This window comes from Ambystoma mexicanum, chromosome 12 (genome assembly GCF_040938575.1).
Source record: "Ambystoma mexicanum isolate Mex_15411 chromosome 12, UKY_AmexF1_1, whole genome shotgun sequence".
NCBI classification, from domain to species: Eukaryota; Metazoa; Chordata; class Amphibia; order Caudata; family Ambystomatidae; genus Ambystoma; species Ambystoma mexicanum.
Genome location: NC_090936.1, coordinates 660,894,614 through 660,907,459, shown reverse-complemented (window position 1 = coordinate 660,907,459; position 12,846 = coordinate 660,894,614). Strand labels below are relative to the sequence as shown.

At 46.0% G+C, this 12,846-nt stretch overlaps 1 protein-coding gene across 1 annotated transcript in view; it reads right to left on the bottom strand.

Annotated features, from left to right (window-relative positions):
• The window catches only part of DUS4L (dihydrouridine synthase 4 like), a 290,584-nt gene that overhangs the window by 33,735 nt on the left and 244,003 nt on the right, over nt 1-12,846 (bottom strand). Inside the window, exon 5 of the mRNA XM_069629144.1 lies at nt 7,574-7,696. Coding sequence (XP_069485245.1) covers nt 7,574-7,696 — 123 coding nt within the window. The remainder of the gene's footprint in view (nt 1-7,573; nt 7,697-12,846) is intronic.

The following is a 12,846-nucleotide window of genomic DNA, read 5'->3' as shown; positions in this document are numbered from 1 at the left end:
AGTAAAGCAAAAAGGTTTTACTTGCCTTGAAATCGGCCAAGGCTGGAGCCAGGGTGTCGATGTGGCCCTTGGTGGTTCTGGATGAGCAGGGGAGTACCTGTTTTTACGAGACTTTCATAGATCAGACTCGTCTAGAAACATCAGGAGTGAACAGGAGAAAGGAGGAGGGGAAGCGGCCGAAGACTCTCTGCATGCTCTTGTCAAACAATGACTACTGTGATGAATCCTACCCTGCCTAAAGTCTACTCCCAGGTGGCCATGGAAAGGCAGATGCTTCCTGACCCTGGCCTTGGGGATGGTGTTCTGCGGGGGAATGAGGAATCCGTGGGGTGAGACGCAGTATTTGTCTTCCTCTAGGGAGGACATCTCACAAATGCCAAAGTATATGATGGCTTGTTGTCATAATAATTTGTCTATTCCACAAGTTGAATATCTTAATGTGGGTAAAACTATTCCAACACCCGTTGGCATAGAAATAAATTAAACCCCTTCTCAAACCCAGGAAACTCATACAGCTAAAACCTCCTCTAACTCCCAAAAGTGTAGTGAAAGTAAGTTTATGAATAAGGGTCTACATTCTAAAGATCTTTTTTCCTTTCTTCAATCAAGTCTAATGACAGACACGTATGCCGTTACTTTAGAAAATGTTATGGGGAACAGAAATAAAATTAAGAGTGAAGGAAAAATAAAAATCAGAAAAACTAACTTGTTACTAGGGACTTCAAATCCCATAATTCCCCAATACTGGGACGAGGAAAGGGCTGCAGAGGAACAATACGGCAGGAGTGGTCAATTCATTCATGTAAATGAGCCACACCAGAGAGAGAGACTGGGAGGCTTAAAAAGCCCACTCTGGTGCAGGGCCTAGAAGGAGAGGGAAGAAGCTATTGTCAGAGCGAGCAGCATGAGGAGTGCAGACTGCATGCAGCTAAGGTCGGGACTGGAGGAGAGGGAAGACGCCGGGACCCCTGTGAAGCCACAGATAGTGGCTGGTGCAGAAAGTGTGTATCCATCCAGTTGTCTCATTGTAGAGGTTGTGCAGGAGGAAGCATGTGAAAGGAACACTTGCCATTTGAAGGACTGTTGTGAAGAGGCTGCGCAGCAGGAAGCGAAAGCAGCAAGGGAGGTTTTCCCTCTCAGGAGGTCTCCGGTGGCTGGTATGCTCCAGAGAGTCTCAAGAACAAAGGAAGCTCCAATATCGAGTGGCGCAGGTGAAGGCAGACCAGAAGCTGTTTGGCGGGTAATGAGGAGCCACTGCAGCGGAAGATCTGCAAACGCAGAGGCGATCGGAAGCGTGCGACTTACTCGGTAAATTCACAAGTTGAAAGTGACTTTGGAGAGATCCGATACTGTTTGCGTGTTCCAGGAAGAACTGCTAGTAGTGCTTTTGAATACTGAACTATCAAAAATCAGCAAAAGTTGTAATCAGTGAAACCAAGTGACTGTGAATTGAAGCATGTGAGTTTATGGAAAATCCAACAACCCCGTGGGGCAACATTGTTAAAAGCTAATGTATACAATCATTACCCAAGCCAAGCGAAACTAAAACCTAAGCAATACAATCCTAACAGATATTGCCAAAGGCGAAAAAGGAGTAATGGAAGACCAAATGGGTTGTGAAATTTGCTATTCAGGTTTTGTGAAATATATAACAGCTGATATAAACACACATTGCCAAAGCCATGAAAGGAACAGCAAAAGACGCTTTCCTGATGAGTATTTGGTTACTGGTGCAGTGGTGGAACAGAAGTGGCAAAAAGGCTGTCCTTCTGAAAGAGGTTATTCAGAGGGAGAGGAGCATCATTTGCAGATGAGCATTAAAAAGCACCAAAGTGAATCTTTTTCCCTAAGAAGTTGCTAAAAGTTTAATGCTGCAAAATAACCAACATTGTGAAGTTGTTATAAAGCTGTTGTAAGTTGACCGTTACCAATGAAGCGCGTTCTGTTTTGTGAAATGCTGTTCAGGCAGGGGAGTATACCCGGATGGAAAATCTTTTACGAAGTAGGCCTGGCATGGGAGCAGACCAGGTGGCAAATGATGAAGTGCTGTAAAGTGGTCCTAACAAAGAGAATGTATGTTTGTGGTGCTGAAGAAAGAACTTTATAAATCTGCTGTAGAGGAGTTACATTTATTCAGAAGTATTCATTTGTGACAAATCATCCTGACAAAGACAATTATTGTTGCTCATGTGAAGAGAATTCTGAGGCTCATTCTTATTCAAAGAAGAGAAAGGATATTCTATTTTGGTATCTCATTGAAGTGTCAGAATTTTCTGTTGTCAAGTTCTTCAGAAATATACAGTTGTGGGAAATCATCCTCACAAAGACAATTATTGTTGTTTGTATGAAGAAGATAATTCGGAAGGCTTGTTTTTGCTCCAAGAAGAGCAATAACCTTTTATTGTTGGTATATTATTGAAGTGGTGGATCTTTTTGTTGTCAAGTAGACATTACAAAGAACTGTGGTGGAACTTTGTTACAAACTAGGACTTCCTTCATTTTTTTTTGTTACTGTGGAAAGGGAAATTCACCCCGATCATAAGAAGGGACTGTGGTCATATTACGACTTCAATTGTTAGATTATATTTTGTCGAATTGAACTGCGATTCATTTCCTTATTTTTGTATTGAATATATAAGCATGAGTGACAGATATCCTTTGTTACAGAGTTTCTGTTAGCTTATTTTAGGTAGGGGAATCCTCATTAGGGTAGGGATAGTGAGGTGTTTATCCAACTGTTTTTATTTAATAAAATGGCAAACATTGAAAACCTTTACAAAGTTTTCCACCTCACATTCTGACCCCTCACACAACATGCAGGTATCCTTTATCACACATGTTCTTTTTTTGTGTGTCTTGAAAAAACATTTGCACAACTCAGAAGGTTTTTTTTTGACTCGCAGTACTTTATTTTCTAGGATAGTGGTATTCAAACTTCTTTATGAGCCCCCTCCTTGACTAATGACCCTCAGGCCCCCTAGGGTAAAAAGGGTGTTGCTGCCCACCTGATGCCATTATCTGATTATTTTTTCTATTGAAAGTAGTCAACATACTCCATTTCTTAAGAGCCCCCTACCCCCAGCCATTCCCGGACCCCTTAAGGATTTCAGCCTCACAGTTCGAAGACCACTCTTCGGGGACAACGAAACTGCGCATTTGGTAGAACTGTGTCTTAACTAGTTAAAAGTATTCAGTGGTCTAGAATAGAGCAAGCCTTGGCCTGTTTACCGGGAGTATGGAAAAGAAAATACTGCAATAAAATAAATAAATCTCCTTTAGTCACAATGTTTGCATACAACGTTTAAGATGTTCTAAGCTTAATTGTCTGAATTAAGGACATCCATTGAAAACTGTCAAAGTTGGCTTCAAGAACACAACTCTGTAAAACAGTTCAAGGGTTTTTATTGAGATCATTGTGAAGGGAATCACTAGAGCTGTTCCTCTCACGTCTTGCCCGGTTGGTTCTCTCCCTAGACCAGGCGCCTCTCAACACCAGGATGGATACTAGAGATCAGTAGCCCCTACTTTCTATCAAATGACTGGCTGGTCACGATGGCCTAAAGGCAAACGCCCCGTCTCTCTCCCACTGGGAACAATCTAGGGAAACCCTAACCTAGGCTTCCAACAATAGTACAAGTAAAGGGGCCGTCCAGACACTCCGGTCTCACTTGGTCTTTTTCTTGCACACTCTTGTACTTCTCACCCTGATGTTCTATTCTTTCTCGCCCCTCCTACTCTAGTATCTCCTCTCACTCTTCCCTGCTGTCCCTCGGATGTTCTCACTCAACTCCTACTTTCCTTCCCTCTCCACCACTGCTCTACCCTACTAATCTCCCCTCTCCACAGTGTTACCCCTCCCCTTTTACACAATCCACTCCATCCATGCCTTCTCCTAGTCACCATCCTTCCACTCTCACAGTCACCTTTGCCATTCATCTTCTGATAGTCTAACTCACTCACCTTGCATTCACACTCAGAGCCAAGTACCACTTTCTTCCATTACCTCAACTTGCAAAAGTCTTTAGCAATCCTCCACGCTCCTCTGCACCATGCTTTCTCTGCTGGGACTTTTGGTCCTCCTCTTCCTCCAATACCTCAGCTGAACAACCCACACTTCCCCGTTTCCTGTGTCCCTTTTCATTCTTCCCTTTTCCCTCTCCAATTATTTTCTCCCTCAGCTGGATTCCTAGGCCGACTGCTGGTTTTCTCCTCCACCAGGGTGTTATTATTGGAAAGCAAACGCATAATTGGCTTTAAGCTCCACACCTTTTTTTTTTTTTTTTACAAGGGTCCACTAATGTTTGGGCATGGCTACCGCTTTGAATACTAGCAATGTCCCAGTTCGTATGAGGGCCAAACAGAGCATCTGAAGTGGCGGTTTGATTTAGGGGCCGCTCTGCAATCCTACTGAAGGTAGGAAAGCATTACAGTTTGTGTCATACCGAGCACCTGGGGTGCCCGTTAGGAATGTGGATTGCTCCTTGGTCTTGCTAACGGTAAGATAAATGTCACAGTCTTTGTCATGTACAGCAATGTGATTTCCAGTTCGGATTGATCTGCAGTTCCTCGCTGCCATTCTCCCAGTTGGCCTACTGTCTACTCCACTGCCAGGCCTTTTGGGTGATGTAGTGCTACAGGATAAATACAAATAAACTGGCCAGCATTGGCAATAACGCTATAGGCAAGAAAATATGGTACTTGTTTCAGTCATGCAGGCAGAGGTAGAAGGGACAGAGACTGGGGCCCCACATCTGGGGCAGGACAGCCTCTGGTAAGAACCCTGGTCGACCTCTCACTATAGGATGCAAGAGGTCCCATCCCCTCTTAACAGGGTTAGTTTCCTGACTGTCACAGCAGAAATGGGATGGAATATGTGTGGTGCATTATAATGTTTCCAAGCGGTTTCTTTGTTTCTTCATTTATTCTGCATGTTATGTTATGTTATTTTGCATTTACATAGCGCCTTATATACCATTGGTATGGTCTGAAGGCGCTGGTAGGTTGAACGCCCTTGGGAACCGAAGTTCAGGTCAGTAGAGAGATTAGAGAGAGTCAAGGTGCATGTGAGCACCGGGTATGTGTGCAGCTGGTGCGGTATTTGTGTAATAGCTGCTTTTTAGCGGTAGGTGTGGTGGTTGAGAGATCAGAAGTATGTGTTCGTTCTGGCAGGATTTATCCAGATCGAATGTGGCTGCGTTAGGCCTGAGGAGAACGCCTGGCTGGGGGGTGTGTAACCAGCAGTGTTTACTCAGAATGATGTGAAGTGAGCGGCGGATGTTGGTATGAGAACAGTTATACCGAATGGTGTCATAGTATCTGTGTTCTAGTTGAGTGGTGGTGTAAAGAAGAGAGCAAGCGTGGTGGTGAGATATAATGAGTTACATGCTCTTTCAAACGTTCTCTGCATTCCAAACCATACTATGTACGTCACGCACCATGCATTCATGTGTTTTGCTCACTCACCCGCTCTACGCACTCGTCCATTTTACGTCGTCACACGCACTATGCATTCACCCCCTCTGCTCACTCACCCCTTCTGCGCACTCACCCCCCTCCACGCACTCATCCCCCTCGAAGCACTCATCCCTTCCACGCACTCATCCCTTCCATGCACTCATCCCCTCCACACCTCCACACAGAGAGGCTATTGGGCACACTTCTAAATGCACTTTTCACAGAGAGGCTATTGGGTACAATTTTAAATTCAGCTTCTAAATGCACTTCTAAATTCAATTTACACAGAGAGGCTATTTGGCACACTTCTAAATGCCCTTTTCACAGAGAGGCTATTGGGCACACATTCTAAAGTCAGCCGGGGCACGCTATTAGGCACACTTCTAAATTCCACTTTCCACAGAGAGGGTATTAGGCACACATTCTAAAGAGTGTGGCAGATGCTAACATTCGCATTTCTATCTAGATGCGGCGCAAGCTAAAGTTAAGTTCCCTACAGGTGTGGCACTAGCTAAAATTGGGAAGTAACTTGATATGCATCACAAGGCAACATTTACAATTCATTTGCAGTGTCTAAGTCTATGGCATTCTACGATATGGAAGGTAAGGTAGAGTGACAGGGACTTTCTGGAGTAGAGTAATAGCTCTACACCATACCCATGCCACACTCACAGTTTTGTTGGTGTCTGCTGGCTTCCTCGGCTTCCCCTGTGGACACCTGCTGCCGCCTCTGTTGGAGCCGCCCTTGGCCTTGGGCCCTTAGCCGCAGGGGGCTGCCGGGCAGAGGGCTGCCCAGGGAGGACCAATGGTGAAGGGCTCGAGGCCCAATCAGAGCGGGGATGGGCGGGTCGGGAGGCGGGAGGGACAGAGAACAGGAAGAGGGTGCGGGTGGGAAAGGGACACTTGGAGGGTCTGGGGGCCTAGTCTAGGCCCAAAAAAACACACGAGTGCCCAGAGATGGGCTGCCTCACCTCACGCCGGCTTCCTTGCAGTGGATGCAGAGGCCCGTGTGAGGACGGTCGCTAGAGCCTTTCCAGCAGGGCTCGAGGCCCAATCAGAGCGGGGATGGGTGGGTCAGGAGGCTGGAGGGACAGAGAACAGGAAGAGGGTGCGGGTGGGAAAGGGACACTTGGGGGGTCTGGGGGCCTAGTCTAGGCCCAAAAAAACACACGAGTGCCCAGAGATGGGTTGCCTCACCTCACGCCGGTTTCCTTGCAGTGGATGCAGGGGCCGGTGTGAGGAGGGTCGCTAGACCCTTTCCAGCAGGGCTCGAGGCCCAATCAGAGCGGGGATGGGCTGGTCGGGAGGCGGGAGGGACAGAGAACAGGAAGAGGGTGCAGGGTGGGAAAGGAACAGTTGGGTGGTCTGGGGGCCTAGTCTAGGCCCAAAAAAACACACGAGTGCCCAGAGATGGGCTGCCTCACCTCATGGCGGTTTCCTTGCAGTGGATGCAGGGGCCGGTGTGAAGAGGGTCGCTAGACCCTTTCCAGCAGGGCTCGAGGCCCAATCAGAGCAGGGATGGGCAGGTCGGGAGGGACAGAGAACAGGAAGAGGGTGGAGGGTGGGAAAGGAACAGTTGGAGGGTCTGGGGGCCTAGTCTAGGCCCAAAAAACACACGAGTGCCCAGAGATGGGCTGCCTCACCTCACGCCGGCTTCCTTGCAGTGGATGCAGGGGCCGGTGTGAGGAGGGTTGCTAGACCCTTTCCAGCAGGGCTCGAGGCCCAATCAGAGCGGGGATGGGTGAGTCGGGAGGGACAGAGAACAGGAAGAGGGTGCGGGGTAGGAAAGGGACAATTGGGGTATCTGGGGGCCTAGTCTAGGCCCAAAAAAAAACACACGAGTGCCCAGAGATGGACTGCCTCACCTCACGCCGGCTTACTTGCAGTGGATGCAGGGGCCGGTGTGAGGAGGGTCGGTAGACCCTTTCCAGCAGGGCTCGAGGCCTAATCAGAGCATGCTCTTCACTGTGACTGACATTTCCCAATTTAAACCTTTGAACAATCCCATTTTCATATATCATTAATTCTATCTGGATGGACTTGGAATAATAAAATACAATGGAAAAAAATATTAAACAGCAACATTTACAACAACATTTGTGTTCAATCTGTGCCTTACCTTATTTTAATGGACACTGAAAATGAAGGATTCTCCACTTGATTCCTTACTTGTCGTACCATATCTTGAACAAGGTCAGGCTTATTTATCAAACAAGCACCATACCCTTCAGATAATGCCCACCTGTGGAAATATACACATAATAGAGGAAATGATTGACTGCAAATTGTGCTAATTTAAACACCACCATAATTGTATGAAACTGCAATGCCTAGGACAATGATGGCAATGCACTTGCATTTACTGAACGATTACAGTCTGTGCATGGACCGAGAGTAGCACAGCGGCCATAACTAAAAAATGGGATTCGGCGGAATGGGGTTATCCCATCTAGGATTTGTTTTAAATATTGGATTAAAAGATGCTTTTATAACATCCTTATTTGTGAAAAATTGAGTGAATTCTGGCAGCACGCATGTAGGCCAGCACCCCACATAAGAACATTCTTTAGCTATTGGGTGGTTTTGGGAATTAATCCAGGAGTCCTTCCGAGTTACCATTATGCTAGAGGTTTGGCAATATGCCATGATGTTCATATGTTCAGAAGACGAAAGGGATAGGGAAGTAGAGGAATAACATGTTTCTCCCAATGATACCTCATCACCTCCTTTTATATTACTCCCCCCTATGCGATCCTCCCTCAAATATCCACCTCAGAGTTAGGATCTGGCAGCTGCGGCCATCCCCTGGCCACATGGCGAGGGTTTTTCCCTGGAAAAGGAGTGAATATCACGCTACCTAGTTCAACACAGGCTGAACATCAGTCAGAGAAGCTGTAGATTGGGAGAGCCAGGATGAAAATTGCTATAAAAGAAGTCCGTTTAGTAAAGATAGATTTGATCTCCTATATTTTCTTAGAAAAATAGGCAGATAGACCATACATCAAACTGGGAAGGGAATGCAGTAGATCCGAATGCTTGTGGATTGGCCAGCTATGCTAGGATAGTAAACCGTTCTTTGTTGACATTTACTAAATTGTCTATCCTATTAGAGAAAAAAAAAACTCTTTGCATTTGCCACCACAATTTTATAGGGCTACATGTCTTTTGCATAACATTTTTGCAACAGGGTCAACTGATTCAGTGCTGTAGTGAGTTAATCTTTTTTGATGATACCGTTCAAAGTGATGCCACCTCATCAACTACTGTCAACAGACAAATAATAAAATAGTGAAACCAGGAAGTAGGTCCTAAGTGTCGGAAAAAGATTCAGCCTCTAGTTGCACCAAGATTAATTTGGTGTCCTACAATCCTTTTGTAATTCATTTTCAAGATACTGAGCTAATTGGGCAAGGTTCTTCATTGACTGCAGTTTGTACATGAGGTTCAGAGATTGTAAACAGAATCCTGAAATTATCAGTCCAGATCATTGGGAAAGTTTTCTCTGTAGGTACCTCTGAAAAATATGTAAAACTGTAGTCTAAAGAACGACTGGCTTGATCTGTAATGAGTGAGACCAGAGGTTACAAATCTAGATTGCCAAAGATGGTGAGCAGATAAGAGGTATTAGGGTTGTAAATCTTTTCAACCCTGAATATTAAAATCTTTGATTAGGATCGGAAAGTAGCTTTTCAGTTGGACTCCAACAACAGCAATTTTTTGAATGTGAGTTCTATAGATCAAAAGCTGATTGTACCTAAAATGATCTGCTGGAAATCATTTTGATTGAGGTCACTATTTGTGGCTCATCATTCTCATTTATGGATCCCAAGGTGTCACTTTTCACCCCTCTCCCAGTAAAGTGACCTTGTCCCGAAAAATGTAAACAGCACTGACTCCAACTTTGGCAAGTCGGGTGCCACTGTCTCTGCGATTTGTAAAGGCTGTTTGCAAGTGATTGTTTTCGTGGGTGCGAGCGAGATGACATTTAATAATTAAGCAGCAGCATATCTAATATCAATGAGTGGTTAGTTATGTAATATTTTAAGGTTCTTGTACCGTGCACTGTTGCACTGTTCTCAAACCAGCTCTGCAGGCCCCATTCTCTAACAACCCAGAAACACTAGTTAACACGTTCAAAGATGTCATCACCCAAGCAGTTGACGCCACTGAGCCACTGACCCTCAAAAAAGCCAAGAAAGCCAAACATTCCAACGCTTGGTTCTCCAAAGACCTCCTTGACCAACGCGCCCAGAAGAGAATTGCCCTTTCCGCATGGAAAGTCAACCCATCTGAAGCCACCAAAAATGCGTTCAAAGCTATCTCAAAATCCTACAAAACCAACATCACCCTAGCCAAAGCTGTCTCCTTCAACACCAGGATTTATGATGCAAAATCTGGGTCTAAGGAAATCTTCACCATCTTTAGGGAATTGAAAAAACCACCCTCTCCCCCTCCCTCTCTCATCAAAGATGATAATTGGTGCAACAGTATTCAATCTGCCATGCTAGACAAGCTAAACACTCTTCAAACTAAAATTTGTGGCCATCAAAAAGCCCTCTCCAGCCTCATAGCCATCCTGCACGGTAAACCCACTACGCCCACCATAACTAACTCCACTCCTCTATTCGACTTTAAAGACATTACTGAGCTGGAGGTTATCGTACTGCTCAAGTCCATCAAACCCTCCAACTGTAAAGGAGATGCCTGTCCAGCCAGTCTCATTAAAGACTTGGCACAGATACTAGCCCCCTTCCTAACTGCTTTTATCAACCCATCCTTCCAGTCGGGCCACGTTCCAACTGGACTTAAGGAGGCTTGGGTACGCCCACTCCTCAAAAAACCTTTGCTGGACCCAACGGTCCCGAGGAACTATAGGCCTATCACCACTGTACCTTTCCTGTTCAAAGCTTTGGACAAAGCAGCCTACCTGCAAGTCCAGAAATTCCTTGAAGAAAACAGTCTCCTCGGCCTGCGGCAATCTGGCTTCCGCCCACGACACGACACCGAAACGGCTCTCCTGGACTTAAAGAACCAAATGGATGACCTAAGAGACGCAGGGAAACCTGCTCTCCTACTGCTCCTGGATCTATCCGCTGCTTTTGACCTCGTGGACCACAACACCCTGTGCCACCATCTAGCCACCCAAGCCAACTTTTCCCCCAAAGCCTGTGAATGGATTACCTCCTTTCTCAAAGAAAGGGCCATGAAAATCTTTTCTGACTCCTGTCTGTGCCACCCCGAGCCACATCACATGCAGTGTTCCACAGGGCTCGTGTATCGCACCCACGCTATACAATCTCTTCACGAGGCCTCTGTTCAGCATCCTTGACTCCCTGGGCATCTCGTATACTCACTACGTGGATGACACACAGGTACTCATCCCACTCACGGGCGACTACTTAGCGGACACCAGAACACTCACCACCATCTACTCCACAATCCAATCATGGATGGCTGACAACTGGCTCTGCCCCAACAGTGAAAAAAACAAACTCCTTCTCATAGGGGCCCCCTCTACCCTGGAGAACCTCGGCAAACAATACGCTTCTTTCACTATTGACAATATTCCTATCAAGGTCTCCAACCACGTGAAGACACTCTGAGTCTACCTAGACTCCGATCTGTCCATGGATAGACAGGTCAATGCCATTGCCTCCTTATCAGCCTACTACTCTTAAGTCCTCAACGCTGCCAGACCCTTCCTGTCACGCCAGAATTGCCTCACCATTGCCAGGGCAATAATTGGATCAAGGTTAGACTACTACAATGCCCTGCTCATTGGGACCTCCAATAAAAACCTGGCCAAACTTCAGCTAGTCCAAAATAATGCACTGAGGGCGGCCACAGGTACTGCCAGAAAAGACCACATCTCCGAAGTCAGAAGACAGGCCCACTGGCTCCCGGTCAAAGAGAGGATTGTCTTCAAAACACTCGCCCTCACCCACAAATGTCTCCATGAACTTGCTCCACCCTACCTGATGCAAAGAATCACCAAGCATACTGCCACCAGACCACTAAGAAGGTGCTACTCCAACACGATTGTCACGCCCAAAAAGCGTAAGGTGCGCACCGGTCGGTCCAGTTTTCCCACCCGGGCTGCCATTCAATGGAACGCACTGCCACCTCACATAAGAATGACTGAGTACCACCAAGCCTTCCGCAAAGCCATTAAAACCAAGCTCTTTGTATGAAATGTACCCGACTTCTTTCTGTAAACTGCATAATGCATATCATGCATCACATGTATTTATGACTATCTGTGTAACCAAGAGACCTCTGGTCACCTGTTTTAATATCTGAATCAAAAGCCCTACAACTACTTGTAACAGCGCCTCGATGCCCCTGGGCTGCAAGTGCGCTATACAAATGCAAATAAATAAATAAATAAATAAATGATCTCTTGGCGCTTTGTCTGTAATGCAAGGAGGGAGGCAGGGTTTGTTAGTAGGATTGAGCAGGGAAAAAGAGCAAGAGAGCTGTGATGTGCTGTGGGCAGCTTCAATTGAGAGAAACCGTCACTGAGCATAGGTGTGTTTTTCGGTTGGTAGTTGTCATGTGGAGTTGGGTAAGATTATGTCTAATCCGTTTTGTTGTTGGAGTGCTGTGAAATGCGTGCAGTTTGTGGTGCTGTAGAATTAAAGTTGTGTTTAGTTCAGAGTTTGAGAAGGTGTATGCATAAGGGTAGGTTTTTAGTATGGTTAGTTAGTGGCAATACATTTCCTACCCCCGACATTCTGATGAAATGCAACCTATACCCCTTCCCCGGTCATTCATTCTAGTGCGTAGCAATTACCACAATAACAAATTCCTCCAGGAGAGATGTGCTCCCTGTGCCCTGCTGTCAATCTGTGAGCTGCATGGTTTCTGCCACCAAACACATTCCTTTATGTGCCATGCATTTCACACCCTCGGTGGTCCGATTAAGTGTGACACATCTCCCTCCCCTGTTTCCACCTTTGATCCTCTATCCGGGTGGCATACACTTCTGGTCTCCAGCTACCCTTCCAAGCTAAGACTATTCTCTTCTCCCCTGCACTCCTCTCCAATGCGGTACACTCCCTACTCTTATTCATATGTTTGGGTTTGTAACAATGCCTGCTGACTTTTGGGTGCAGCAAGGGCCATAAGGCTTTGCTGTACTATCAGACTGGAGGCCGAGATTGTTAAACTGCTGATACATACTAAGTCCGAGGGTGGCCGATTTACATAAATCTTGTGTATGCTTGATGAGGCGACGGTCTATGCAGGGAGGTTAAATATTGGTATGAGTATGGTAACATGATGTTCGGGTAGAGGGTTTCCCAGGGTACTTTAGTGGTTGTATCCTTTTTACAGGCTTGTTTCCCTTAGCGGGTTTTGTTTGGTTTGGCATGTTGTATTGCTTTGATGGGG